General features: G+C 57.9%; 2 protein-coding genes across 4 annotated transcripts; one reads left to right on the top strand and one right to left on the bottom strand.

Moving 5' to 3' along the window:
- The first annotated feature begins 1,253 nt into the window (after positions 1–1,253).
- EPHA1 (EPH receptor A1) lies at positions 1,254–16,418 on the top strand. Its single transcript, XM_079932172.1, has 18 exons — positions 1,254–1,348; positions 2,380–2,447; positions 6,660–6,941; positions 7,934–8,342; positions 8,796–8,951; positions 9,274–9,618; positions 9,743–9,870; positions 10,155–10,305; positions 10,777–10,933; positions 11,165–11,232; positions 12,065–12,190; positions 13,056–13,241; positions 13,402–13,463; positions 13,583–13,789; positions 13,983–14,132; positions 14,379–14,572; positions 15,926–16,081; positions 16,165–16,418. Exons 1-18 carry the CDS (start codon positions 1,267–1,269, stop codon positions 16,241–16,243), a joined length of 3,006 nt encoding a protein of 1,001 aa, XP_079788298.1. The 5' UTR covers positions 1,254–1,266; the 3' UTR covers positions 16,244–16,418.
- Positions 16,419–16,576: 158 nt separating this feature from the next.
- ZYX (zyxin) lies at positions 16,577–26,166 on the bottom strand. Of its 3 annotated transcripts, XM_079932170.1 has the most exons (11): positions 26,062–26,166; positions 25,850–25,962; positions 24,985–25,198; positions 24,302–24,501; positions 24,059–24,151; positions 23,413–23,943; positions 19,293–19,413; positions 18,978–19,147; positions 18,652–18,830; positions 17,750–17,870; positions 16,577–17,154 (listed from the first exon to the last, which is right to left on the bottom strand). In XM_079932170.1, the coding sequence occupies exons 3-11, from the start codon at positions 25,184–25,186 to the stop codon at positions 17,050–17,052; spliced, it is 1,722 nt and encodes a 573-aa protein (XP_079788296.1). In that variant the 5' UTR covers positions 25,187–25,198; positions 25,850–25,962; positions 26,062–26,166; the 3' UTR covers positions 16,577–17,049. The 3 variants fall into 3 exon arrangements, with proteins under 3 accessions (XP_079788296.1, XP_079788295.1, XP_079788297.1); XM_079932169.1 differs by lacking the exons at positions 25,850–25,962; positions 26,062–26,166 and adding an exon at positions 25,329–25,490; XM_079932171.1 differs by lacking the exons at positions 24,059–24,151; positions 25,850–25,962; positions 26,062–26,166 and adding an exon at positions 25,329–25,491.
- Between the last annotated feature and the right edge of the window lie 1,138 nt (positions 26,167–27,304).

Genomic DNA, 27,304 nt, shown 5'->3' with positions numbered 1-27,304 from the left:
TGTATATAAAAAAAGAAACACGAGAAGGATTAATTTTTGAAAATAAAATAAGCACCTAAAACGCATCACCTCCCTTCCTCCAGGGTGACCAAAACATGCAACAATTTAAATGAGAGAAAAACTATGAATAATTCACCCAAATGAGATGGAGCCAGAGAGGGCTGTAGGAAGGAGAGGCCCCAGGAGTGGAGCTGGCCGCCGTTCCTCAGTGGACGACCACTCCCCTTGGAGCCACTGTCACCCCTGATTTGCACCTCTGCTGGAGTCCTCTCCTACCTGTCATTTTAGCCATCTGTGTGCTTGCCTTACGCCCTGGCCCCCGACACTCCTCAGACAACAATTTGTTTAGGGCCAAGACTGTCGTACTCTTCTCTGAAGCTTTCAAAGCTTGCTGCACGCAGGGTAGAAACTGAAGAAACATGTATCGAATATACTGGAAGCCAGTCTCCAACAGGTGGGAGGGCCGTGGGGTCTACACCACTAGCTTCTCTACCACTCGCGCTCGGAAGCCCTCACCCGTTTCTCATGTTGCTTCGTAAAGGGCATGGTAACGTTCAAACTCCTTAACATGTTTACCGAGACCTTCCCTGACCCGGCCCACACCTGTCTTTCTGCCTGGTTCCCAAGACAATCCTGAGCCCCAGCAGTCAAACTGGTCCCTTCACTCCCGGAGGCCCCTTGAGGCTCCCTGGCTTCAGGCCCTTGCTCGCGTGTTGCCCAATCTCTACCACCGAAACCCGGCTCACACAGTCTACTCCCTGGAGACTCAGTGTGCGCCCGGCTGGGCCTGCTTCCTCTGCCAACCAACCTCGCTTTGCATTATGGTCATCCAAGCCTCCCCGACGGGAACATCAAGATGTGTCTCTTACCCGGCCTTCCCCTGAGTCTATTACAGTGCTGGGCCCTGAAGAAAGGGAGAGGGAGGAATACAAATTCGAGGTGGAATTAGGCGAAAGGCTGGATCGAGACAGGGTTGGGTTTAGGGTTAGAATTAGCACTGGGTGAGTCAGTTCCCGATCCCACCCACTAGGCGGCGCCCGCAGTCTCATTCCGGTCAAGACGCCTCCACTTTTTGAAGTTTATTACCTGTTTTACAGGTTTCCTTCCTGCCCTACTGTCCCTTTAAGAAGGTGATCCAGGTGAGGCCTGGACTCCGCCCCGGGCTCTGGCCCCGCCCCCCGCCCCTGTCCGGCCGGCCCCGCTCGCCCAGTCCTCGCACCCAGGCCCAGCCGTCCGGGCCTCGGTCCCAGATCCCGACCCCGTGCCATGGAGCGGCGCTGGCCCCTGGGGCTCGGGCTGCTGCTGCTTCTCTGCGCCCCGCCGCCCCCGGGGGCGCGCGCCATGGAAGGTACCGACCCCCGCCCCGCCCCTCCCCCTCCTCCTGGAGTCGGCATTCCTGAGGAGGCCCTCTCCAAGAGCCCCTCTCCAGCGCTCTTGTTTTGCCCGGCTGCCAGGCGATCGACTGGCCAGGCCAGTCTTTGGTCTTTAACCCCAAACAGCTGCTTTCCCGGGTCAGTCACCCCCGCCCCTGCTGGCCAGCAGTTTTCTCCTGGGGGTGGGGAGTGAGTTTCTGGCGGAAGCAGCGTCCAGACCTCCTACCCCAGCAATGGTGAGGACCCCTCATTCCCAGGCAGCCCCGGCCTCAGGCGCCCAACCCAGAGATCTGAACCCTCTGAAGTCAGAAATGGAAGTCGCTTTATGCCAACCTAGGCTGGGGGACAGAGGGACCTGCCGCTGGGGGATGGGTTAGGACTCGGGAGGCAGGGGCTCCGGAAGGCAGGGGTCAAGCCTTCCATGTGGACACTTGCATGCTCTCTGACCCTACTACCCCCGCTTCCTGGACTCTCCGCTGTGTCTCTACCCCCGGTCCACACCCCCAATCAGGGGCAAGGCAGGCCCTTTGCCAGGGGGAGGGAGCCCCTGCACCCAGGACCCCCCTCCCAAGTCCCCTGTCCACACCCAGCCCACTCATGACCCCCAGAGGCTGAGCTCCTCTCTCGCCCATCCGCCCTTCCAGTTCTGCGGCTGATGGGTCCCCCAGGCTGCACCAGCCTCGCCGAGTGAGAGGCTGCCCGTCCTCTCTGGGGCTGCTCTTCCTAACGCTTCCTGCGTTGACTTTGGTCAAAGGTCCAGCGCTCCAACCCTTGCCCCACTCTGCTTTCCTCCCTTCACACTCGGGAGAAAGACAGACTAATCATCGTAGCCCTTCACTCCTCCTTCCTGGGCCGGTTTCCTCCCCTAAATCTCAGGAACTCACAGCTGTTAACGGGATGCTGAAGGCTTGGGGCTGGGGGGCCCCAGGAAGAGGAATGTGGGTTGCACGTGTGCGGGGGGCCTTCTCCCCCAGAGATGACAGGCTCCCTTTCTCTCCACCTTCAGTCACGCTGATGGATACTAGCAAGGCACAGGGAGAGCTGGGCTGGCTGCTGGATCCCCCAGAGGATGGGGTAAGTGTCAGGGGAGGGAAGGACCTAGGGTGGCTCAAGGCTGAAGGCCAGTGTGAAATGGGGCGGTGAGGTGGGTGGAGGAACGTAGAAAAGAGCAGGAAAAACTGGAAGTGTCTCCTCTGGGAGGGGGAGGGGAGGGGAGGTGAATCAGAGCCTCCTGAATGTGTGGAGCCTTGGGGGGGGGGGTGTCAGGCTTCACCCCCTGGGGACCGATTCAAAGCCTGGCTCCTCCTCTCCCTGTCCCAGCGAGGGAGGGCTGAATACTTGTGAGGACCTGGGGGAAGATGAGAGTGACACCTCCTGGGAAGAGAATGGACCATCCCTGGGATGGTTGAGAGCTGAGACCCAAGCATAGAAGAGTGTCCTCAATCTGGGGTCCGTCCATCCCAGTGGAGTTGCATAGACAGGTTTCAGGGCGTCTGGGAGCCCCATAAAAGAGTATTCGAAGTTGTGTGGCTGTATGTGGACTTTTTTGTTTTTTTCTGGAAAAGAGAGCCAGAGTTTTCAACAAATTCTTCAAAGGGTCTTTGACTCTCCCAGAGTTAAAAGCTGCCCCATTAGAGGTCCCTCAGCCCTTGACACCTCCCCTGCCTTCCCCAGCCCAGGCACACCATGCGTTTCAAGCCCCTTCCCTCCTTGGATATTCCGAAGACCCAGTGAGCAGAGGTAGGATCTTGTGAGTCCCATAGAGCACCTTTCTGTCACTCAGCAGAGCTGGCCCTGGAAACACCGGAGCCTCCGCAGGTGCTGCAGCCTCCAGGACTCTGGCCTCAGGCCTCTTCCCTCTGGTCCTAGACCCTGTCCTCTGGGGGTTCCCTTTTCTCTTTCCTACTCCAGGAGGAATCCAGCCTGTATTTCTGGGGTTGGGGTTACTTGCTTTCTTTCCCTCGGAGTCCCAGGGCCCTGGCTCCACTCTCGGCTCTCCCACGGAGTGGCCTGTCATTAGAATGAATAGACTAAACCATAATGTATCCCACAGGAGGGGCTGCTCAGAACATCCTGGATTAGGCCAGCTCTGACAGGCACCTCGTCTCATAAAGCAGCTGATCACTCCACAGTGAGGGCTGCAGGTCCGTCTGCTGGCTCCCACAGGCCTCCCCTGCCACCCCACCCACATAGCTCTTCCCTAATTGGGCTGCAGTGGAAGCAAGGCCCCTTTTGCAGCTCAGGCTCAGCAGCTTTGTACTAGGAAGGCGAGGAGACAGCAGCAGTCACATTCCCACTGTCTGCCTTGTCCCCCCCTCCCCCTCCCCATCTTTTCAAAACACACACGCACACATTCAGATTCACGCTCCCCAGAAGGTATCTATGTAGCAACCAGAGCTGTAAGTGAAAGGATCCTTGTTGCTGATCCTGGGCAGCTGCTTCTCCCCCATCTGTCACTGCTGGAACTGGGGGAGGCGAGTCATAGCTGGGAACATCTGCTGCCCCTGGTCCAGCTGCAGCCCTGGTGGTCTAGCTAATGAGCTGCGCATGAAACCCCCACCACCTTTCCACCTGACCTTCACCCCAAGCCTTCCACTCCGGCTTCCCCGTCCCAGCTTCTTCCTAAGAAGAGGCTCTAGGTGCCTTCTATCACTGCAGCCTGGACACCCCTTGTCTGATCTTTGAACTCCCTAGCGTAGTACAAAAATACGTGCCTCACAGCAACATATACTTCTGCCCCTGCCCCCATGCCACCCCAGACTTTAGTTAAGGGTGCTTTTTCTCGCCTTTTCCCAAAGCTGCGAGTAGCAATGAAAACCCTTGGGAAAGTGAACTTTCTATGGGCCTCAGTCTCTTCTTTATAAAATAAGGGCGGTTGCAACCAAAATATCAATGGAATATTTTATAGAATTTGAGAGCTTCTTAAGTTCATCTGGCAGAGAATATACTTAAGAATGTCTGAGAATTCTTTTGAAAAAAGAAGAAGAATGAAATAGGAAACTTGTCCTACCAGATATCAGAATGTACCATACAGTACATCAATTATAATTAAAACATTTGGCATTGCACGAGAATATTCAGGTCAATGGAACAGAATAGAAAGTCCCCAAACAAACCCGCATATTAGAGATTTTAGTATGTGATAACACTGGAATTGCAAATCAATGTGGAAAGTATAGAGTAGTCAATAAACTGACAATTTGGTGTCCATAATTTTTTTTTTAAAAAAGGAAGAAGGTCAAGTTATATCTTCACACTCTACAGACAACAAAATTAATTCTAGGAAGATTAAAGTCTAAACCTAAAAACCAAACCTAAAAGAATGTTAGGAGAAATATAGAAGATCTTTATAAGTTTGGGATGGGAGAGCTTCCCAAGCAAAATACACAACACAAAAAGGAAAGAAGATAAATGGTATTATGTAAAAATTTTTAAAGTATGTCAACATCACAGACATCATTAGCAAAATTAAATGGCATGACGGAGAAAATATATGAAATATGCATTTCGAGCAAATGATTAATGTCTATAATGTAAAAAAAAAAAAAGATCCAAATGAACACTCAGAAGATAGCAGTAGAATATCAGGCAAAGTTATAAATACATAACTGCATAAAAATACAAATAGATAATGAACAAAAGAGAAACGCACAACCTCCTCCTCAAAGAAAGGTACATTAAAATGGCCAGAAGCTGTTCTGTCCATAAGATTGCCAAAAGTAAAAAGCTCATTAATATCCCCTGTTGATGAGGTTTTGAGAAAATGCGCCCTCCTGCATTGTGAAAGTGTAAATTGATAAAGCCTTTGTGGAGGACAGTCTGGCAGTATCTTCTGATAAAATTTGTACTATATTTACCCTTTGATACAGCAGGTCTATAGAAATCGTACAGGAATCTACATGTTTACTTAAAAAGTAAACAATCACTAGAAGTTACTTAAATGTCCAACAATAGATGAATGATTAAATAAATTATGGTACATCCGTACAGTGGGATACTAGTTTATGGATTGCTAAAAAAATTAGGTAGAGCCATATACTCTTGTGGACATCTTTCAAAGACTTTTTATTCGTTAAAAAAAAAAAAAAGTTATAGAAGAACACGTATATTTTTTAAAATTATGTTAAAAACACACGCACACGAAAAAAAATTCAAATGTTTCTCTAGAGGCACTGAAAATGATCTGGAAAGTTTTACTCCAAGTTGTTAAGAATGGGTGGATGGATGGGAGGACTTTCACTTCTTGTTATATGTAAGTTTTTGTTCTTTGACTTTTTGTAATAAGCACATAGAGGCATAATGATAAAGAGCATAAACTCTGGAACTTAGAGTGTCTGGGTGCACCTCCCAGCTCCTCCTCTTAATAGCTGGTGCCTTGGGCAATGTGTCCTTTAACCTCACTGTGACTCAGTTTCCTCATCGAAAGTGCTTAGAATAGTGACTGGCCCATGGTAAGCGCTACGTTAGTGCTGACCGTTATTATTATTAAGATTAAATGTAAAAGAAGTTAAGGATGGTCTGGATGGTATCTAGGGGTCCAACCAACTCTTTCCGTTGTTGATTTTTAAAATTTTTTTATTTATTTTTATTTATTTATTTATTTTTTGCGGTACGTGGGCCTCTCACTGTTGTGGCCTCTCCCGTTGCGGAGCACAGGCTCCGGACATGCAGGCTCAGCGGCCATGGCTCACGGGCCCAGCCGCTCCGCGGCACGTGGGATCCTCCCAGACCGGGGCACGAACGCGCGTCCCCTGCAACGGCAGGCGGACTCTCAACCACTGCGCCACCAGGGAAGCCCCCGTTGTTGCTTTTGATAGTGGCTGTAACTGGAAGGAATTTTGTAGAGAGTGAGATTCCCTCCTACAGAAGAGTTTTATGCTTGTTCTCACCCTCCAAAGGTCAGAGGCCTTAATATTAAACGCAGTCTCCTCGTCTCTGAACAAATAGGCAGAAAGTTTTTGTGCATGAGCTTTTGCTACAAAAATCTGCCTTTGGGGTACCTGACAGCCCTGCTGAGGGTAAAAATGGTGTTCATATTCTTGCAGTTGGAGGGGCTCATTGAAGGGTCCAGAGCTGGCCAGGGTTGTCAAGCGGGTGTTGTCTTGCCCATGCTATATCCGAAGAAGTCTCCGACCCTAAACATTTAACCTACTATCCTGGGGCAGGACAAGTAGCGTGAACCTGGGCATCTCTGACACCAGCTTCCTCGCCATCCATTCTAGAAATTGAGCATTTGGGGAACAGGTGATGATGGCTTGGAGGCTGACGCTCGTTTTCCTCTCACAGTGGAGTGAGGTGCAGCAGATACTGAACGGGACACCACTGTACATGTACCAGGACTGCCCAGTGCAAGAAAGCAGAGACACTGACCACTGGCTTCGCTCCAATTGGATCTACCGGGGGGAGGAAGCCTCGCGTGTCCACGTGGAGCTGCAGTTCACTGTGCGGGACTGCAAGAGTTTCCCTGGGGAAGCTGAGCCTCTGGGCTGCAAAGAGACCTTCAACCTCCTGTACATGGAGAGTGACCAGGATGTGGGCATTCAGCTCCGGCGGCCCCTGTTCCAGAAGGTGCTTCTACCCCTCGGGGCCATTTCAGCCCTGACATTGATCCTTGCCCCACTCCCTTCCATGACCCCACTCCACTCAGAAAAAGAGAAGGTGGCAGAAACAGGAAGAGAGCGTAGGCGTGGAATAGTGGAAAGAATGTGGGACTAGAAACCAGAAGGTCTGGATTTGAGCACCTTTTCAGCTGCGTCCTGACGTGGGGCGTGTCACTTAACCTCTCTGGGCTGTTTTTCCTTGTCTTAAAGGAGTGATAATAATATTTTATTATTAATAGTATGACTGTCAGCCTCATCTACTCCAGAGGCTTTTACAAGCATCCACTGAGATAAGAGCAGGGCATGGTGGAGGCAGGGGAGAGGTATTTGGACTTTTCCCGTCCATGCTCACTACATTCGTGTGTGACACACACCCATAAGTATCCCTAGAGTTGTGTAGGAAGACAGTTCTCTGCAGGCTACTTTTTAATCCCTTCCCTCTCTTTCCTACTCAAGAAAACATACTGGAATGCAAAAGAGAAGGGAACATATTATTATAGGACGGATTCTCATTTTTTTCCAAAGAGCAGCTGTTGTGAAGTTTGTTATTAGTCATAAATGAATGATGACACACTTTATAACTGATCACCTCGTTGGCACTGAGGTTGGGAACACCTTTGAAGAGCGGAAATTATCTGGGCTGTAGCATCCCACAGCTGGGCTCCAATCCCAGCCCCACCATGTAGTAGCTGTATCGTCTTGTTCGAGGTCTTCAACTTCTCTTAGCCTTAGTTTCTTTATCTGTCAAATGAGGAAGGTGATGCATCCCACCTTGTAGGATTATTGCACGGACTCGACAGTGTAATGCACGTAAAAATGCTTGGCTCGGTAGCTCCCGTGTAATCGGCCCTCTGTTTATGCCCGTGTAAACTGCAAAGTATTAAGCAAACAGTCGTTTCTGTTACGTGGGAAGGAAGCACGACTCTGCCATTTTTCCCTCTTCCCCACCCTTCTTCCCAGGTAACCACAGTGGCTGCAGACCAGAGCTTCACCATCCGAGACCTTGCGTCTGGAGCTGCGAAACTGAACGTGGAGCGCTGCTCCTTGGGCCACCTGACCCGCCGAGGCCTCTACCTCGCTTTCCACAACCCGGGTGCCTGTGTGGCCCTGGTGTCTGTCCGGGTCTTCTACCAGCGCTGCCCTGAGACTGTGCACGGCTTGGCCCAATTCCCCGACACTCTCCCTGGACCAGGCGGGTTGGCCGAAGTGGCAGGGACCTGCTTGCCCCACGCCCACGTCACCCCTGGACCCTCGGGTGTACCCCGCATGCACTGCAGCCCCGACGGCCAGTGGTTGGTGCCAGTGGGGCGGTGCCACTGTGAGCCTGGCTACGAGGAAGGCGGCAGCGGCGGTGTCGAGGGCTGCCTCGGTAAGGAGACTCAAGAGGTGGTAAGAACTTGGAGGGACCACTCGGGGGAGGGTCTACCGGGTGCCAAGGGAAGGAAGGAAGCCGACGCTCCATCTCAGTTTTTTTGTTTTTTTTTTTGCGGTACGCGGGCCTCTCACTGCTGTGGCCTCTCCCGTTGCGGAGCACAGGCTCCGGACGCGCAGGCGCAGCGGCCATGGCTCACGGGCCCAGCCGCTCCGCGGCATGTGGGATCTTCCCGGACCGGGGCACGAACCCGTGTCCCCTGCATCGGCAGGCGGACTCTCAACCACTGTGCCACCAGGGAAGCCCATCTCAGTGATTTTTAAACGGAGTGTCCCAAGGCCCTAGGGAGACACACGCGGGGGTGTTCCCAGCACAAGCGATTTGCGGGAGGGGTGTGATTCTCCCAGTAAAACACTGGACAACCTTGGCTCTGTGTCATTCTCTCTCCAGCCTGCCCGAAAGGCTCCTACAGGGCGGACGTGGACACACCCAGTTGTCTCAAGTGCCCCCAACACAGCACATCCGAGTCTGAAGGGGCCACCGTGTGCACCTGCGAGAGCGGGCACTACCGCGTTCCTGGGGAGGGCCCCGCCAAAGCATGCACGCGTGAGTCCGGGGCCGGGACCTGGCCGCCCGTGACGAGGTGCAGGACCTTGGCTAAACCTGTGTTGGGGTCCGAACTTTCCAGAGCCTATCAGATATCGGGGACCATCCAAGGTGCCGGCCACTTAAAGGCCCCAAACACGCACCACTGCTCTCCCTGGAGGAACGCAGAGATGCGGTTAAGCTACCTTTTCCCCACTAGGAATCGAATCTCCGGGCAAAGGCCGCGGAGGACTTGGAGAATCGGGGTTGGGAGAAGGCTAGGGGCCAGCAGCTCCGGTGAGGGCCGTGCTGCTTCCTACTGATGGCCTGTCTTCTCCCACAGGCCCCCCCTCAGTCCCCCGAAACCTGAGCTTCTCTATTTCGGGGACTCAGCTCTCCCTGCGCTGGGAGCCCCCAGTAGACCTGGGGGGACGCGAGGATGTCAGATACGATGTGGGGTGTTCTCAGTGTCGGGAAGCAGCGCCGGACGGGGAGCCCTGCCAGCCCTGCGGGGAAAGCGTGCGCTTCTCCCCGGGGCCCAGCGGGCTCACCACGGCCGCCGTGTGCGTGGATGGCCTCGAGCCCGACGCCAACTACACCTTTAACGTTGAAGCCCAGAACGGAGTGTCGGAGCTGGGTACCTCCAAGCCCGCCAGCGCCTCACTCAGCATCAGCATGGGGCGTGCAGGTGAGGGGTCTGGGGGGCCAGCAGGGCCTGGAGGAGGCCGGAGGGCATAGGACCCCAGGGACACACTGACCAGCAGGAAGCAAGGAGAGGCTTCTTAAGTGATTTCCTCCCTCTGGACTCGTAGTGACCCTGTCAGGCTTGTCCCTGAGGCTGGTGAAGAAGGCGCCACGGCAGCTGGAGCTGACCTGGGCGGCGTCCCGGCCTCGCAGCCCCGGGGGGAACCTCAGCTACGAGCTGCACGTGCTGAACCAGGTGAGCTCACGGCGGAGCACCTCCAGCGTTCCTCTCCTGGGGCGCCGGATGGGAGAGAGCTGCCCGCAGTGAACCGTGTGGCTTTCTCAGGACAGAGCCCTCTGAGGAGCCCTAGCCCGATCACTCCGCAGCCCACCCCGATCACTCCGCAGCCCACCCCGATCACTCCGCAGCCCACCCCGATCACTCCGCAGCCCACCCCTCCCACGTGTTCCCAGGGCTGCCCTTCTCCTCCACCAGGTCTGGTTTGGCGCGGCCCAGGTAACACGAGTCCCCATCCACAGGATGAAGAACGGTACCAGATGGTTCTAGAGCCCCGGGTCTTGCTGACTGAACTGCAGCCAGACACCACGTACACCGTCAGAGTCCGGATGATGACCCCTCTGGGCCCTGGCCCCTTCTCCCCTGACCATGAGTTTCGGACCAGCCCACCAGGTGGGTGGGTTACTCCGTGTTCTGTCCCAAACACACATACGACTGTCATCCCCCTGAGGTTTCTCAGACCCTGTTCCAGTCAGTGATCTTCCTTCCTCGTCCACGCACACACACGCACACGCACACGCACACACGCGCACACACGCACGCAGGCACACACACACGTAGACGCTGCCTGGGCGGATGGCCCCGTGCAGTCACACCACACCTCCTCCTCAGACGCACATTCTGATGCCTATACCGCCAGCCAGCATCCTGTCCCATCTCCTAACCCCTCAGGTTAGTGTCCATTGGCAGACCGAGCAGGCTGGTGCTCCCTGGGTGGGGCCCTTTCCGCGGGCTCTCTCACCCACGCTCACACCCATCTCCCTGGTTGGGGAATGCACACCCAAAGCCACCGAGAGACCGCCACACACACACACACACACACACACACACACACACACACACACACCCCGTGTGCCCTGCCAGCCTCCATCATCCCTGGGGGCTCTGAGCACCTCCAGACTTCTTCACCCCACGTGCCTATAGTTTCCAGGGTCGTGACTGGAGGAGAGATCGTGGCCATCATCTTTGGGCTGCTGCTGGGTGTAGCTCTGCTTCTCGGAATGCTTGTCTTCCGTTCCAGGTGCTGTTCCTGCCCCCCCACCCCACCCCCTGCTTCCACCACCCTGGGTCCCTTTGCCCTGGCAGAAGCTGCTGAATGCTGCCCAGCAGCCCTCCCACCCCTAGTACCAAAGTGTCCCCGCACCACCCGCTCCCCACCCCCTGCCGTTTCTGGGGAAATCTCAGCTGCAGCACGTCTGGGCCCCGGAGGTGGTCCTGGGCCCCTGAAAAACCTGGTCCCCAACCCTCACAGGAAAGCTCAGCGGCGACGGCACCAGAGGCGGCAGAGGCAGCGTGATTGTGTCGCTGATGGGGACAGAGGTGAGTCAGGAGCACCTGTGTGTGCACACGTGTGTGTGTTGGGAGGCACCACTGGGACGGGACCAAGGGACCCACATTTGCTAGGACAACTCTGGGGGCACAGGTGGGCTCTCTCGTCCCCAGGGCTCTTGTGTTTTGCTACTTAATTAACTTTGGTTAATTAACTTCGTACTGACAGTCCCCCGGAGGCTCTGTGCAATCGCCCGTTAGCTGTTGGTGCCACTGCACCGGCACCCGGGCTCCGGGCAAGCCTTCCTCATCCTCCCTGGCTGGGTCTGTGGGCTGAGGCTGGCTGGGAGGGTGACTGCCCGCAGGCTCCCTGAAGCCCTCCCAGGCATGTGGGCTTCCTGCTGGTCACCTCTTAGGTGCCCCACAAAAGGGGGAGTCTAGGGGCCGTCCAAGTAACAGAGCGGGAGCGAGGCTTGTCTGGAATGTGAACGAGCTGTGAGTGACCGAGCTGTGAGTGACCGGAGGGAGTGACCGGAGGAGTATGGTGAGCAGCGGGGGGGAGGGAGGCGAGGAATTAGGGTCAATGAGCCATGGGACGATTGGGTAACTTGAGGCCGTGAACACTTTCGGGTCTGGGTTCCGGGCCCCAGCTCTGGGCCCTGGATGGTGAGGACACACGAGCTTTGCATGTAGACGGCAGGAGGAATGACTGCGCTATGCAGACGTCGTTGCTGAGGATAGAGACTGTCTTTCACTTCAGCCAGGACAGGACTCCTCGGGGAACAGAAGAATGAGCACCGGGGTCTGCCGGCCCCTCCCTCCCCCTCCCCCCAGTACTCCTGAGCCCTGGAGTTGGGCTGAGCCCTCTCTGTTCTCCCCGCAGAGGACAAGCTGTGGCTGAAGCCTTACGTGGACCTCCAGGCATATGAGGACCCTGCCCAGGGAGCCCTGGACTTCACCCAGGAGCTCAACCCGGCCTGGCTGGTTGTGGACACCGTCATAGGGGAAGGTGAGCCCTGTGGTCCCCTCTGCCTGTGTGGCAGCGCAGAGCGGCCAGCAGGCCCCTTCCTTCCGGCCCTTCCCAGTGGAGCCCAGCCGGCCTCTCCTCTGGCCCAAGAGCTCCCAGATGAGTTTCCTCCCTGCTCTACCCCGTGTCCTGCAACCACTGTGTTCATGTTTTAACCCCCTTATCAGGTGTCCTGGAGCAGCTCCCGCCTCCTGCACCATCTGCTTTTGTGGTTATGGAATTTCTGATAAAGAGCGTTAAACACATCATCTTTGTCAGGAGAGGGGGTCGCTGTGCCCAGGCTCAGGCTGTTCTCAGATGGTTCCCAAACATGGGAGGGACTCAGAGCCTCCCTAGCCCCACATTCCACCCCACCAGGGGCCCAGTGTCCTTGGGCTGCCCCGATCCCTTGGGTCACCAGGGAAAATGGATCTGAACAGAGAACAAAGCTCAGCAGTGTCTTTGCCGATTGTGTGGCCAAGTGACCGGAGGAGCTTGCGGAAGAGAGGCGGCAGTGGTCAGCCTCCCCGGCCACTTGTGTACTGGCCCTGACCAGCCTGCCCTTCGCGAACAGAACCTAGCCCCACTGCATGACCCCCACTCACCCAGCACCTCCTGAGTATCAGGGCTCTGCTAGCTGGGGAGACAGTGCCGAACAGTTTGCAAAGCTGCACTCCTGTTCCAGACTCCCGGCCCCTGGCCCTGGGAAGTACAGCCAAGCCCTTGTCTCAGGGAGGAAGGTACACCATGTTTCTGATCCTCTGGTCCAGAGAAGAAAAGGGAACTGGAGGACTGGAGATATCGCTGCCTCTCCCCCTGGGGAGCCTGACCATGCATCTGGCCATGACCCTGTTTTCTTTCCACCCAGGAGAGTTTGGGGAGGTATATCGAGGGTCCCTGAGAACCCCCAGCCAGGGTTCCAAGACTGTGGCCATTAAGACCTTGAAAGACACATCTCCCGATGGCCAGTGGTGGAACTTCCTTCGAGAGGCAACTATCATGGGCCAGTTCAACCACCCGCACATTCTGCACCTGGAAGGCGTTGTCACAAAGAGTACGACGAGGGGTGGTGTCCAAGAGCGTGCGGGGAGGGAGTGGTAGAGGAGGGGTGAGGCCACCGGAAGTGGAGGGAGACGTGCTGTCAGAGGCAGGAAGTGTGGTTCTGGGTGGAGACGGGGTGGAGGCTGCCATGTGATGTGTGCTTTGTGTCTCAGGAAAGCCCATCATGATCATCACGGAGTTTATGCAGAACGGAGCCCTGGATGCCTTCCTGAGGGTAAGGAGGGCGGAGGACCAGCTTGGAAGGGGGATGAGCCACGGAGCCCTGGGCATTGGCTCTGGGTCCAGGAAGAGGAGACCCAGCCCATCCCCTCACTTGCCCACTCCCTGCTGCAGGAACGGGAGGACCAGCTGGTCCCTGGGCAGCTGGTGGCCATGCTGCAGGGCATAGCATCTGGCATGAACTACCTCAGTGACCACAGTTATGTCCACCGGGACCTGGCCGCCAGGAACATCTTGGTGAGTCAGAACCTGTGCTGCAAGGTGTCTGACTTTGGCCTGACCCGCCTCCTGGACAACTTTGACGGCACCTATGAAACCCAGGTTAGAGCCTTGTACTAATCACATACACACACACACACACACACACACACACACACACACACACACACACACACGCCGTACATACGGTCAGTGTGTGCACAGTACATGATGCATGCTCACGTGGACACAATAACTTCCCATGCCCTTCTGTGCCCTGAAACACATCAGCCTTCTGCCCCACGTGCCCTATTAGGGAGGGAAGATCCCCATCCGTTGGACCGCCCCCGAAGCCATTGCCCACCGGATCTTCACCGCAGCCAGCGACGTGTGGAGCTTTGGAATCGTGATGTGGGAGGTGCTCAGCTTTGGGGACAAGCCCTACGGGGAGATGAGCAATCAGGAGGTGAGCCCAGGTGTTTCCCTGCCCAAATCCTCCACGGCCCTTTCCTGCCAATGGCCTCATTTCTTCTTTCTGACCCACAGTCTGTCTGCATTCCTATCCACTCTCGTCCCCTTCACCTCATGCCCTGTTGTCTTGACTATGGCCATCCTGGTCAGGGGGTCTAGAGGCTCCACTACGATGATCTCGTGTGAACAGAGCTTCCTCGTGGCCTGCCGGGTTAGCTTCTTACCCTCTTCCTCGCTGCAGGTAATGAAGAGCATTGAGGATGGGTACCGGCTGCCCCCGCCCGTGGACTGCCCTGCCCGCCTCTATGAACTCATGAAGGACTGCTGGGCCTATGACTGTGCCCATCGGCCCCCCTTCCACCAGCTGAAGGCACAGCTGGAGCATCTGCATGCCAACCCCCACTCCCTGCGAACCATTGCCAACTTCGATCCCAGGTAACCACCCCGGGGAGGGCAGATCTAGGAGAACGGAAATGGACATTTGGCCACATCCACCGAGCGCTGGGCCTGTGGAGCTCCCAACAGAGTCAGGCATAGGAGGCAGCCCCAAATCTGCACCTTTGGGAAGACAGCGCTCTGATGGAGGAGATGCAGTGTCTCGCCCTCGAGAGCTCTGGTTTGATGGAAGATGGGAAGCAAACACGCTAAGATGCAAAGTACATATAAGAGCTACCAACCTGATACCCGCTCCAGTGAGCTTGGCCACTTAGAATGGGGTGGGGAAGACAGAGAAACCAACAGGAGGCAGACGGGGGGTGCGCGTCGTGACTGAGAAAGGGCAACCTTGTGGGATCTGGGAAGGCGCCCAGATCCCGTAGCCATCAAGGGTTGGGGAACTGAGGGCATGCCAATTGCAAATAGCGCAGGGTGCAGAGAAGTCTGGACTTTATCCTGAGCCTAGAGAACTACTGACCAATGTTTTAAAACTGTCCATGGGAGGGACATGATCATTGTGTTTTACCAAAAACATTGCCAGAATATGGAGAATCAACTGTTTGCGGGGGGGGGGGGGGGTAAGATGGGAGAGACGGGCAAGGCTTCAAATGCTTTATCGGGTAAAGCAGCCCTGGCATGCTGGCCTCTGTATCAAACCACCATATATAACCTTGTTTCTGGGAGAAAATGTGCTCCGAGTTCCAACTTTTGGAACTATCTTTTGGAGCACAACTCCCTTATCCACTGGAGACCGCATGTGCTAATCTTTCTGGAATGCTGGATATTTTCCCCCAGCAGATTTACTTTACTAATGGTTTCTGGCTCTGGCTGGCTTTAGGACAGGAACACTCATTGTATTGTCGGTGTCAGAGTGCAGGAATAACAGCCAGGGTTGGAGGTGGCGAGCAGGGGGCTGCTCCCAGAACTCGGGGGGCCACCCTGAAAAAAGCCGAGACCACGCTGGCCTTCCAGGGCCTCTGCTCACCTCGTCTCCCTGCTTCCTCTCAGCTGGGATAGTCGATACTTCATGTCTTTATTGGCCCCCATCGGTTGCCCAAAGCTGGCCACTGCAGTGCACGTGGGCTGGTGGTACCTTCCGTTTGGACCTGCGAGGCTGCCGCTTGCCCCAGGTCTGTCAGCGCAGCGGGACTGTCAGCCTGCCCGTTGCTGTTGCCAGGAAACCGGCCAGGAAGTGGGTTCACTGACAATGGCCGGGCTAATCCACAAAGTCTAGATAATCTCTGTGCTCAGACAGCCAACTTGAATGCTGCCTGCAGATGCAGAGGCAGAGCCCCGGTTTCAGGGAAGCCCTGCATCCCCCTGCATGGGACTGAGGCAGCCCATGTCCCACAGGGTGACCCTTCGCTTGCCCAGCTTGAGTGGCTCAGATGGGATCCCCTACCGGAGCGTGGCTGAATGGCTGGAGTCCATCCGAATGAAACGCTACATCCTGCACTTCCACTCCGCCGGGCTGGACACCATGCAGTGTGTGCTCGATCTGACGGCCGAGTGAGGACCCTGGGGGCCCGGGCGGGGGACGCCTGCTGGGGCTTGAGGCCCAAGACTCACCGATTCCCCCTCCTTGCCCACAGGGACCTGGCGCAGATGGGGATCACACAGCCCGCACACCAGAAGCGCATTCTCTGCAGTATTCAGGGGTTCAAGGACTGAGCCTTCCCCTCACCCACCCTGTCCTCAGGGAGCACGGAGGGACCCTCGACCTGTAGGACTTTGGTGCCGCTGCTGTCCACCCTTCCCTGAGGAACTGCCTCTGGAGCCAGGAAGCCTATTGTTTTAAAAAGGCTGGGGTGGGGCGGCGGGTAGAAGTAAAAAGATAATTGTGGGAGCTGGGGGAGGGTTTAATATATATTATATACATATACATATATATTTTTGTAAATAAACAGAAGCTGAATTTTCAGCTTTACCCCAGGGTTTTTATCCCTCTCTCTCCTCCATCTCACCCTCAAGGGCTGTAGGCACAAAAGAGTCAACTGCTAAGAATTCTGGAAAACACCTTTTATTTGTAGCTGTAGCCACAACCTGGCAGCACAGGGGTGGGTGGGAACGTCCAGGCTGGTGAGCCCAGCCCAGCCTCCCAGCAGGTCAGGGCGTTTCCTGGCCCTCAGCAAGCAGAGTAAGAGGCTGCTGGAGGGCCAGCTGAGGGCATCGGTGCAGCAGTGAAAGCAGCAGCGCTCAGTCTGGTGCCCCCTCAGGTGGGGTACCTAGACGATGGTGGGTGGTCCCTGCAGGATCGGGGAGGACTGGACCCCAGGGCTGGGACTCTGCAGCCCTAGGCCATGTTGGGTGGGGCCCTGGATCAGGGCACAAGGGATACTGGGGTGGGGTCCGGCATGGAGGGAGGGGCTCGACATCAAAAATTAACTGTGGGGAGGGTGAAGGGGGGAGGTGTTCTCATTGTGGGTGGTCTGCTAATGGGGAATGGATTTGCAGTCAAGAAGGGAGCCAGTCCTCACTCAGGTCTGGGCTCTGGTGGTGTGGCATTTCCGGCAGAGCACGTGGCCATCCAAGGGGAAGCAGCCGTTGTCGTCCGCCTCGATGGACAGTGGCTTCCCACAGTCCTGGGAGAAGGAAAAAGAGTGCACTGGCGGGGAGGCCCCCTAAGCACCCCACCTCCCCTCTTTAAATTAGGAAGGCCGGATGCTTCACGGCTCAGCCATGCCCTCGTTGTCTGTGTCCCCCAAATCACAGCCGCCTCCACTCCTATCCCCGCCTCCATCACCACACTTTCACTGTTGTCCCCTAGGACTCTCCCCAGGAGGACGGGCAGTGGGTAGAGCCGCTTCCGAGGCGCCCGCCCCAATAAAGGATGTGCGGCCTCTCCCACCTGTCTCACCTCTATTCTGACTCTCCTTTAACCTCACTGAGACCCCCAGCCCTACCAAAACAAAACAACACGCTTCCCTCCCATCGGTCCGTCCCCTTTCTTAGTTTATCGGCAACTCAGTGACCTCACACCTGTGGGACCAGAGGACCCACACCCTGCAGTCCTGGAGTGACGGGGAAGCATCTCTGCTGGGTGGGCGTGGATGCCGTCTCTGTCGACCCTCAAAATTGCAGCACTGATTTACTCCAGCACCCGGCGCTGTCCATCGCTCAGTTGGTGAGCAGCGTCCCACCACCTCCCATCCCCAGGGGGCCGGGGTGATGGCCGACCTCACACTTGTAGCACTTCATATGGAAGTTCTTGTCCAGAGCGACCACACGCACGGTCTCCTCTCGGCCAGGCTCGGGCATGATGGGCTCTGTGCAGACGGAGCACCTGGGGGCATACTGCCTGCGGGGCAGAGAGCCGGGTGCGAGTCAGAATGGGGGCGAGGGGCACCGGCGCTGCCCCCAAGAGTGCAGGGAAATGAGATGGCAGACTGGTCCTTACCTCCTGCCACACCCACCCTGCCGCTCCTGCAGAAAGCACCCCATACCTGGGACCCCACACCTGGAACCCTGCCCCTCGCCTACCCCGCACCACGTGGCTGCCTCTGCCCAACTGCTGAGGGGCACAGAGGGGTGTGACGTGCTGGCCACCCAAGGTGGAGCCCCGAAACGTACACCTCCCACACACTCAGAGGTGGGAATCCGAGTCTGCAGCGTCCCTGCTCCCGCCCTTTAGCTGCGTCACGGGATCCTGCCAGTGGCCTGAGCAAGTCGCCACCTTGTAAACACCGTTTCTAAGGGGAAACCCGAGTTCCAAACAGCTGATCTCCAAAGGAACTTTCAGAATCCAGCCTGTGTGCGAGGTGAAGTCACTGCAGCACACAGTGCTGAATGCAAGACCACACCCAACATAAAGAGCTGGGCCGGGGGAAGGGGACGAGCCGGGGGAAGGGGACGGGCCGGGGGAAGGGGACGAGCCAGCTGCAAGGCTCGCCATCCAGGCCAAAGGCCGCCGGACAGCTCAGTCCAAAAGAACTGGTGTCTGCTGTCTACAGACAGGACGTGGGGACAGAAAGCAAGTCCAGGCGTTTGGAGCCGTCTTGGGGTCAGGGGGCAGCCTGGCTCCCAGAAATATGGGAGCTGGCGCCCAGAGGAGAGCCCGGCGGGGGGCGGAGGATCCCCACCTGTGGTAGTCGGGGACGCAGTGGGGCCGGCTGGCCGGGTCCACGATGAAGGCCGTGCCCTCGAGGGGGCAGGCGCAGACGACACAGGTGAAGCACTGCGGGTGGTAGGCCCTGCCCGTGGCCCTCAGCATGCGGTCAGTGATGGGCTGCCCGCAGGCGCTGCACTTCTCCAGGGTGTCCTGAGGAGGCAGCAGCAGGAGGCTGGCCGGGAGCCGGCACCCACGGGCCGGCTGCCAGGGCACGGCTGCCCCACGCTCGCCCCCCACCCCACCCCCACCCCCACCCCGGGCTGAGCCCCGGGGGTCCCCAGCCCGACCCTGACTCACAGTATAGCAGCCCTCACAGTACGGCGCCCCCTCCAGGCTGTAGAACTGCTGTCCCTGCAGCCGCTGCTCACACTGATGGCAGGTAAAGCAGGCGATGTGGAACAGCTGCCCCAGAGCGCGCACCGCGGGTTGAGCACGTGCCAGGGGCTGGTGACACCGGCCACAGGACTCTGGGAAAGCCGCAGAGACGGAAGTGAATGGGACGAAGGGCGTGAAGCTTGCAGGGGCTGAGCTGGCCTGGGCAGGGAGTGGAACCACAGACAGCGGAAAGCACGGGAACGGAGGAGATGTCCCTGCGGGCGGGCGGGGGCTCACCGCTGGCGGCCACGTTCTGCCTCTGAGGATGCTCCATGTCCTGCATCAGCTGCTGCGTCAGCTGCTCCAGCTCCTCTACCTCTTTCAGAGTCAAGGCTCCTGGGGCCCCAGAGGAGCGCACCTGCAAGCCCAACACTTTCCTCACACTCTCTGACGGGTCACGCCCTCCAGGGACCCGCCCCAGCGGCCTTACCCACTTCCTTCCAAAAAGGACCAGCTCCCCTCCCGTTTCCCAGATACTCAAGTTGGCTGGACCCAAAAGGCTGCTCGTCCTCCCTCCCCAAGGCCCAGCACCACACAAGGAAGGGGAAGAGGACGAGACTTCCACCCGCTTTGCCCGGAGCCCCTGGGCAGTCACAGGCAGGCCAGAAGGACGGAGCGGACGCAGGCCACGCACACAGCAGCGCAGGTCACCGAAGCACTGAACACACCAGGCCACGCGTCAACTCCACAGAGCATGCTGGGACATGGCCCCCGTGAAGAGACCGGCACGCGAGGGCGTGTGCACCCACACGCGCGCACACACCTACCCGTCCCGCCGGCTGCCGAGCAGCCCCTGTCAGCGTGAGGATACAACACAGGCGGGAGTCAGGTTAAACCGCAGGGCTGTCTGCAGGAGCCCAGCCCGCAGCTCCCACGAAGAGGTCCTGGGGTCCCTCCTTAGAGAGGGTCCCTCCCCAGTAGGCCTCAGAGAAGGGCCACTCTCTAGGCCAGCCTAGCCCTCCTGTTAGGGGATCCTGAGACAGCTGGAGACTGGGGGTGGGGGTGAGGTTAGGGGGGCAGTGCCAGGAACCCTGAGATCTCCCGGGAGGAGGCGCTGCAGGGGCTGTCCGGCCTGTAGCAGCATTTCCAGGACATGGTCCCACGGGAATGCTGGGTGGGTCTCCATTACTAAGTCCACCCGGGACCGAGGCCCCCGACACTGAATGCTCTACCTGCCCATGCCTTCACCCCCCTAACACCCGGAACTCAAAGCCTCCCAGCCCCCTCCTCCCGTGGCCACCTTCCCCTCAGCCCTGGCTCTACCACCCTCACACCTGTCTGCGTGGAGAGTTGCATCCGCCCGGGGAAGCACAGATCCATCGATGCTCCGGCTCTCAGCCATTTGCCCCGCGGACTCCTGCTACCTCCTGCCTGTAGCTGACTGTGTAAGTCCCCTGTAAGCCCCCGCTTCTATGTAAGCTTCCCCTTTTCCTCTCCCGGTCATCCCTTCTCGGGGACAGACAAAGAGGACACAGCCAGCCCTTTCTCTCTGGTGCCACTTAAATGCCTCTTCCATTCTTTGGAAGTATGAACCATTCAAGCATCAGCCCTCCTTGGGTACCCACGCTCCCCCACGACACACCAGTCTGGCCACTGTTTTCCCTCTCTGCCTGCGAGCACCGGTGTCCCAGCTTCAACATGCATGGCACTCAGACCTCTGCAACTCCAACAGCTCCCAACGTCCCTCCAGCTCAGGCACCTTCCACCATGGGACACCCTGTACCTGAGATTTCTTGGTCTCTGCCTCCAAGACCCTGGGCGTGACCTCCCAACCATCACCTCCTCCCCCTTTTCCCATCCACATCTACTGAACGAACCTGCTCAGAAAGGCTTTGGTTCCTCTGCCTCGCAACCCTCTCCACGCGCCTTCTACATCCAGCCATTCTGGCTTGCCTCCCCTGAAGCCCAGCCCCTCGACAATCGACTCCTACAAGGCTCTCGTGGCCACTCTTGCCACCTTCAGCCACCACCACTTATCTGATCCAATCTCAACCCTGGGTCACGCCACCACCCGCTTCCTGCTTCTGCCTCCCAACTGCAGAAAGTAGGTGGAGAGATCCCTGAATGCTGCAGAGGGAGTTCACCAAACACGGCAGCGCCCTCCGGCCCTCCAGCCTCAGCTCGGCTGTCTGGTATCTGGCTCCTATGGGTTCCCAGTCGCCTTCCCCATGGCAGCTGTTCCAAACCCTTGCATCTCCTCCAGCCCCCAACTGCGTCGTCGCGCCCTGGCTCTCACGGATGACCTCACCTCCTACGTGAGCGAGGAACTGGGAGCTGGCCGGCTCGAGCTCCCTCTCGCTCCTCTCTGCCCAAGACTGCGGCCACACAGTCCAGGGTCTCTGGGCTGGGAAAGCCCTGGGGGCGGGGCGGTCACCAGCAGCGCTCTGCTCCCCGCTCTCAGGCAGAAGAACCCCTCTTCCACGGGCTTCTTCCCCCTGGTTCCCCCCCCCCCCCCCCACACACACACACACACACACACGCCTTCCCCTCCCTGCCAACCTCTGAGAACAGGCCACTCTATCTCCGGCCTTATTTTAGTCATCATGCTTCTCAGACCCCCACTGAAGAGCTCCTCGGCCATCATCCTCTTCTCTGAGATGCCACCCTGATCTGTGACTCTCCTCCTCCTGCCATTCTTCCCCCTGGTCCAAGGTTCTTCCCAGGGACCCGGCCCCTCCTGTGTAAGTGTCCCCGGGCCTTCAGTATCACCACATACAACCAACGCACATATGCGCACCTCAAGCCCAGGCCCTCTCCTGCCACCCATCCCCCATTGCTAACTGAATGACAGTTCCAGCTGAAAGAAGGTCCTCCTGGAACCTGTTGCTCAACATGCTGACAGCTGGACCCACCTCTTCCGGTCCACACCATTTCCCCTTCTGGACTTCTCTATTTTGTCAGCAACACTGTCATTCCCCAAAACACCAGGGCTTTTTTTTTTAACCCCTCCCCCTCCTCTGGCAACTGTGTCAGTTACTGAGCCTGGAGGCTCTTCCTCCTCTCCGGGCCTTATTTTTCATTTCCACTAATGTTACTGCCGCCCAGGAGTGAATCCCCACACGTCGCTGACCTCCTGCGTCTAGGCCACACCTCTGCTGGAAAAACTTTTCCAAAAGCACGGCTGTCACCAGACCTCCCCACCCAGACACACACCACCTCAAAAATCATTACTGCCTCTCCAGGACCCACAGGCTCCCTGGGTGCGCTATTTCATCTCCTTCCCACTAAGCGCCCTCCCACCTCTCTAAGCATGGCTCTGTAATTTCCCCACAGGGACCTTCCACTTTCTATCCTCCAGACACCCCTGGTGCATCTGTGCCCTTGAGTTTTGTTCATGCTGCTCCCACCCGAATGCCTGTCCCTCTCCTCTCTGGATTCTTAAGTCCCACCAGCCTTCGAGGCACAGTAGCACCATGATGCCTCTTCCTAACTTCCCAGCCTCAACAGTGGCTCCCTGTGTGGAGTTCCTGTAACGTAGGATTCTGCACAACCCATTGGCACTTAGCATCTCTTCCTACCCTGTGCCTGTACACACACAGACATCCATGCGGTCAGTTAACTCCGTGGCTGGCTGGACTAGATAGATGACTGGCAGGGTCCCTTCAACCCAGAAGATCAGCCTCCTGAACTGGAAGGCAGGAATGGTCAGGCAGGAGTGATAACTGTTCTGCGCTGGGCGTTCCTGTGCTGGATACAGACCCACAGCACTTTCCACACTGTAGCTCACTTAACCTTCCCAACCATCGTAGGGATGGATAGTGAACTGAGGCTCAAAGTTCACCTAACTTGCCTGGGGTCTTGGGAGCCACAATTCTATTCCAGGTCCACTGACGCCCTCGGGCTCAACCTCTTTGCGATCTCTTCCCTCCCGAGTACAGAGCACAGTGCCTGGCACTGAGCAGAAGCTGGCTGGCTCAGCCAGTGTTTACCAGTGGCTCTTATCACCAGATGGGCCCTCAGGCAGTGAAAGCACTCAGAGGAGCAGAGATTAACTCAAGACTCCAAGAAGGGGGAAGATCTGAAGTTGGACTGCTGATGATCTCATCCCTCCTCTTCAACTTTCTGGGGCAGGGCGCAAGGGAAGGTCGACCAAATCCTCCTCCTAACTCAGAGCCTGTGTGCTCCCCCTGACTCCCAGTCGGGCCCCACCCAGCCCCAGACCCTGCCAGGCTCTCCTCCAGAAGCGCTTTCTCTTGCCATTGTCCCACCATTCCAACCGCAGAGGCTGAAAACTCCTATCCCACCACCCCACATCCACCCCACTTTCCGGGACCACCTCCCTCCTCATCCTCGGGCTCCTGGCTTAGCCATGCCCCCAGCCCCCTGGTGTCAGCCTGGTCTTCCCACCCTCCCTCACCTGGTTTTGGTTTTGAGCCGGTGGGGGCACTGCGTGCTGCTTCTCCTGCACTTGGGGCTTCTCCTTCTGCTGAGCATAGGTGAAGCTGGGGGGCTGAGGGGAGCCTGTGCCAGTGGAAGAGGGAGCTTCAGGGGGCCCCAACTTCTGAGTGGGCTGTGACCCGGGTCCACCTGGAGCTCCAGCGCTGAACTTGGAAGCCACAGGAGTAAACTTGGGAGTCACTGGAGAAAACTTAGGGGTTGGAGATGGGGCAGGGGGACCTCGGGGCTGGGTGTTAGCCAAAGGCACAGGCTGCGGCTGGGGCTGGACATGCATCTGGACCTGAGGCTGGGCCTGGGCCTGGGCCTGGGCCTGGGGCTGGGACTGCACGTGAATATGTGTCTGGCTCTGAGGCTGAGCCTGCGACAGAGGCTGGGAGCTAGCAGGGGACTTCCAGGGAGGCAGGGGAGCTGTGCCCCCAGTTGCAGGCTTAGAACTGGACTTGGAAACGAATGGAGTGGTGACCGGTGGGAGTACATATCCAGATGACACCTGCAAGGGAAGGCAGAGGGGAGAGAGGAGTGCCTTAGAGAGGCTTCTGCCCTCCATAACTCCATCCCCATGCCCTTCCTCCCTGCCCTGCCTTTCCTACTCTCCTGCCCCTTACCCGGGCTTTGAAGGGATCATTCTTGGTCATGTCATCCAGCAATGAAGACAGAGAGTCGATCTCCAGATCAATACTGCTCACCTTCTCCCTGGGCTAGAGGGTCAGGGGTCAGAGCACCCATCCCAGTTCTCCACTGCCACCCCACCCCCCATGAGGGCAGAGATGCGGGGAGGTCAGCGGAGAGGATCCTCCTCTCCTTTCCTTGGGGTGTCCACTGTAGCTGCCTCTCCCAGGCCTCCATACCTGTGGTGGGAGCTGTATGGGGGCCTCAGGCCCTCCCTCCTCCACTAGCGGAGGCGGTGGGGAAGGGAAGATCTCCTCCTCCAAAGGCGCAGGGGGAAACGGTTCCTCGATCGGGGGAGGGGGAGGGGGGAAGGCACCTCCCAGAGCGCCCTCGGCGTCGTCGGCCTCCCCAAGCACAGGAGGAGGCGGTAAGGGAAAGTCTGGTGTCGGAAGGAGAGAGAGGACAGTCAGCAGGGACCCCTCTACGCTTCCTTCAAGTTCCCTTCCTTGAAGTAGCAGCTCTAACCCCCAACCCAATAACTCTCTCGAGGGTCCTGGAGCGTACGGGAAGTTAACGGGGTGGGGGGCTGGGCGCAGGACGCCCTGGGAGCACTGGGTCAGGAAAGGCCGGGGCTCAGCCGAGGAGTGGTACATCTCCCATTACACTTCGGAAAACGGACCCAGAGGGGAAGATTCGTGCCCCACATTCCCGCCTCCCACCCCCAGGCGGGGGACCTGGAACAGTCCCAGGAGCCCTGGCCCCCAGCCATGAGCTCCACGATGAGGTAAGAACATCTGCTCGGGACTCGGTGGCTGCGCCCAGCCCCCTCCGCTGCGACCTCTCCAGACATCCCCAAATTCCCGAAACCACTCCCCCCAGGCCGGCGCCCGCCGAGGTCCAGCCCCCAAGCTCGACCACATACCTTCCGGGGGCGGCGGGGGAATCTCGCCCACGCGGCCCATCTGTGCGCGTTGGGCCCCAGCGGCCGAGGAAGGCTCGCCGTCCCCGGGCCGGAAAGGATTCACTTTGGGCTTTGGGGCCACCACCGGGCCGAACTTCTTCTGCGGGGCGTAAAAAACTGGAGCCGAGACGGAGATCGCGCGAGGCGGGCGGGGGGCCGCCATGGCCAGGCCGTGCTGCGGGGGGTGGGTGGCCGGGTTACGCAGCGCCGAGCCGGGCAGAGGACCCCCTCGCCGGCCCGGCTCCCCTCTGCTCCCCCGTCTCCCGACCCCGTGGGCGGCCGCGGAGCGGCTCCCCGCGCCTCACCGCGGGTCGGAGCGTGCGCGCCGCGTCTCGGGTGGCCGCCTCGCAGCCGGGTCCGCGGACTCTGCGTCCCGGTCCCGAGCCGCCTCCAGCCCGGCGGGGAGGGACGCGGGAAGAGGGAGGGAGGGAGAGGGCGGGGAGAGAGCGGCGCCGAGACCATACAAGGAGCGGCCCGGGGAGGGGGCGGGGAGAGGCGGGGAGGGCGGACGGGGCAGGAAACTCCCCCAGGAAGGGGCCCTGATCCTGCCCCGGGGCCGGAGGCTTCAGCAAGGTCCTCCCGCCCCCGCCACCCCCCCGCCCCCGCCGCCCCGGCCGGGCACGGACCGCCCCTCCCCAAACACAGGCCTCTGATGTCATTTCCTGACTTGACCCCCTCCACACTCCCGCGGGTGCCCGAGATCTGACTCACTGTCCCCACTCCGGGCTACGCCGGCGGAGGTCGGGCGGGGGCCCCAGAGGTGCCCAAGCAGCCCGGTGGCGCCTCCGCCCCGGCCCAGCCCCCTCCTCTCCGGGCCTGCAGTTACCTGCCTCCGCCACCTCCAGCGGCTCCTCCGCCTTCCCAGCCAGCGGCCAGCCCCGCGCCCCAAATCCCCTCCGGGTCAGCCCAGACAGGCGGGACTGGGATGGAACTGGGCTCCTAGGTGGACGGGGATGGTGAGTGGGGGGCGTCCTCCCCGCCCACGGCCCCCTAGGCCCTCTGTGCCCTGGGGCAGGGGTGGGCGGTGTGGGCACGAACCTCAAGGATCCTTTGGGGGATCCTAACCAAATCCTGGGCAGCTACTTAAGGCTTCGAGGAATTCGCATCACCCGCGACCCGCCTGCGGATCGGTTAAACATTGCAGGAGGGAGAGTCGCGGCGGGTGGGGCCGGGCAATGGAGGTGGGAGGGCGGGGCGGAGGCGAGCGCGGACAGCGCGCTTGGGGCGGGGGAGAACCGACGTGGGCGCGGGCTGCAAGTCTGCGCCCGTCCTTTTTCGCCCACCGTGACCCACCCCTCGAGGAGGCGGTGCGCGGCCGGGCGGCCCTCGGGGGATTCGGAGACTGCGCTCGGTGGAGCCCCCCATTGGTCCGACCGGATTCCTCAGCCTTCTTGTGTCCTAGGTCACAGGAAAGGGACAAACCTGGGTTCGTTCTTTCTTTCTCTTGTCTTTTTTTTAATTGAACATGGAAACTTACCGAATTGCCTCCTGAATCCTTCCACACTCACTACCTACAAACTATGAATTCACATGGCCTTTTGGCTTGTAAGTCCAGCGTATCACCCTCAGACGCTTCCTTTTCTCTCACTCTGTACTGCCAGACTGCACTGCCATCTAAGGCAGTCCCCTCGTGCACACTCTACTCAGTGTTTCCTTCCAAATTGGCTACACCCTACGGTCAACGAGCATCTGTGCTACGCTCTAGAGATTGTCCAGACTCACTCCTTACATTTCCCATGAGAAAACAGGCTGGGAACTTAAGAGGTGGGCCCAGGGTCATGCCCAGTAAGCTGCAGGATCTAGACTAGAACTGTGTCTCTTTGAGGGCTCTGATGTCAGAGCTCATTCCTCTCCACCCTGGTGTCAGGTGAAGCAACCCTGGGTACAGGAGAGCAACGTGAGGCAGCCGGAGTGCCCAAACTAAGGGACAAGTCTCTTTGTTCTCTCCACATCATTTTCTCCATGGATAAAAGAGTGATGATATTTAATCCACGTACCTTATTGAATTATATAAAGAAATAAATGCAATATCATATCTGAAAATGCTGTGTAATACCCAGTATTATTATTCAATTCGCAGTTCTGACAGGTTAACCTAAGGCCATTTTCCCCATATGTCCCCTTCCAGGTTTCCAGGCACGTCTCTCATGGGCCCTGGTTTATGCATGCCGTCTCCTTCCTTCAACTTGATCAAATATTTAATCACACCTAAGACTACCTCTTTGTCTCCTTCTCAGACCCCACCGATCTTTCTTTTCTCTGGTGTCTTATTGCCTTTGTC

The sequence above is a fragment of the Stenella coeruleoalba genome (genome assembly GCF_951394435.1).
Source record: "Stenella coeruleoalba genome assembly, chromosome: 9".
Lineage (NCBI taxonomy): Eukaryota > Metazoa > Chordata > Mammalia > Artiodactyla > Delphinidae > Stenella > Stenella coeruleoalba.
This window is presented reverse-complemented; position numbering and strand designations above follow the sequence as displayed.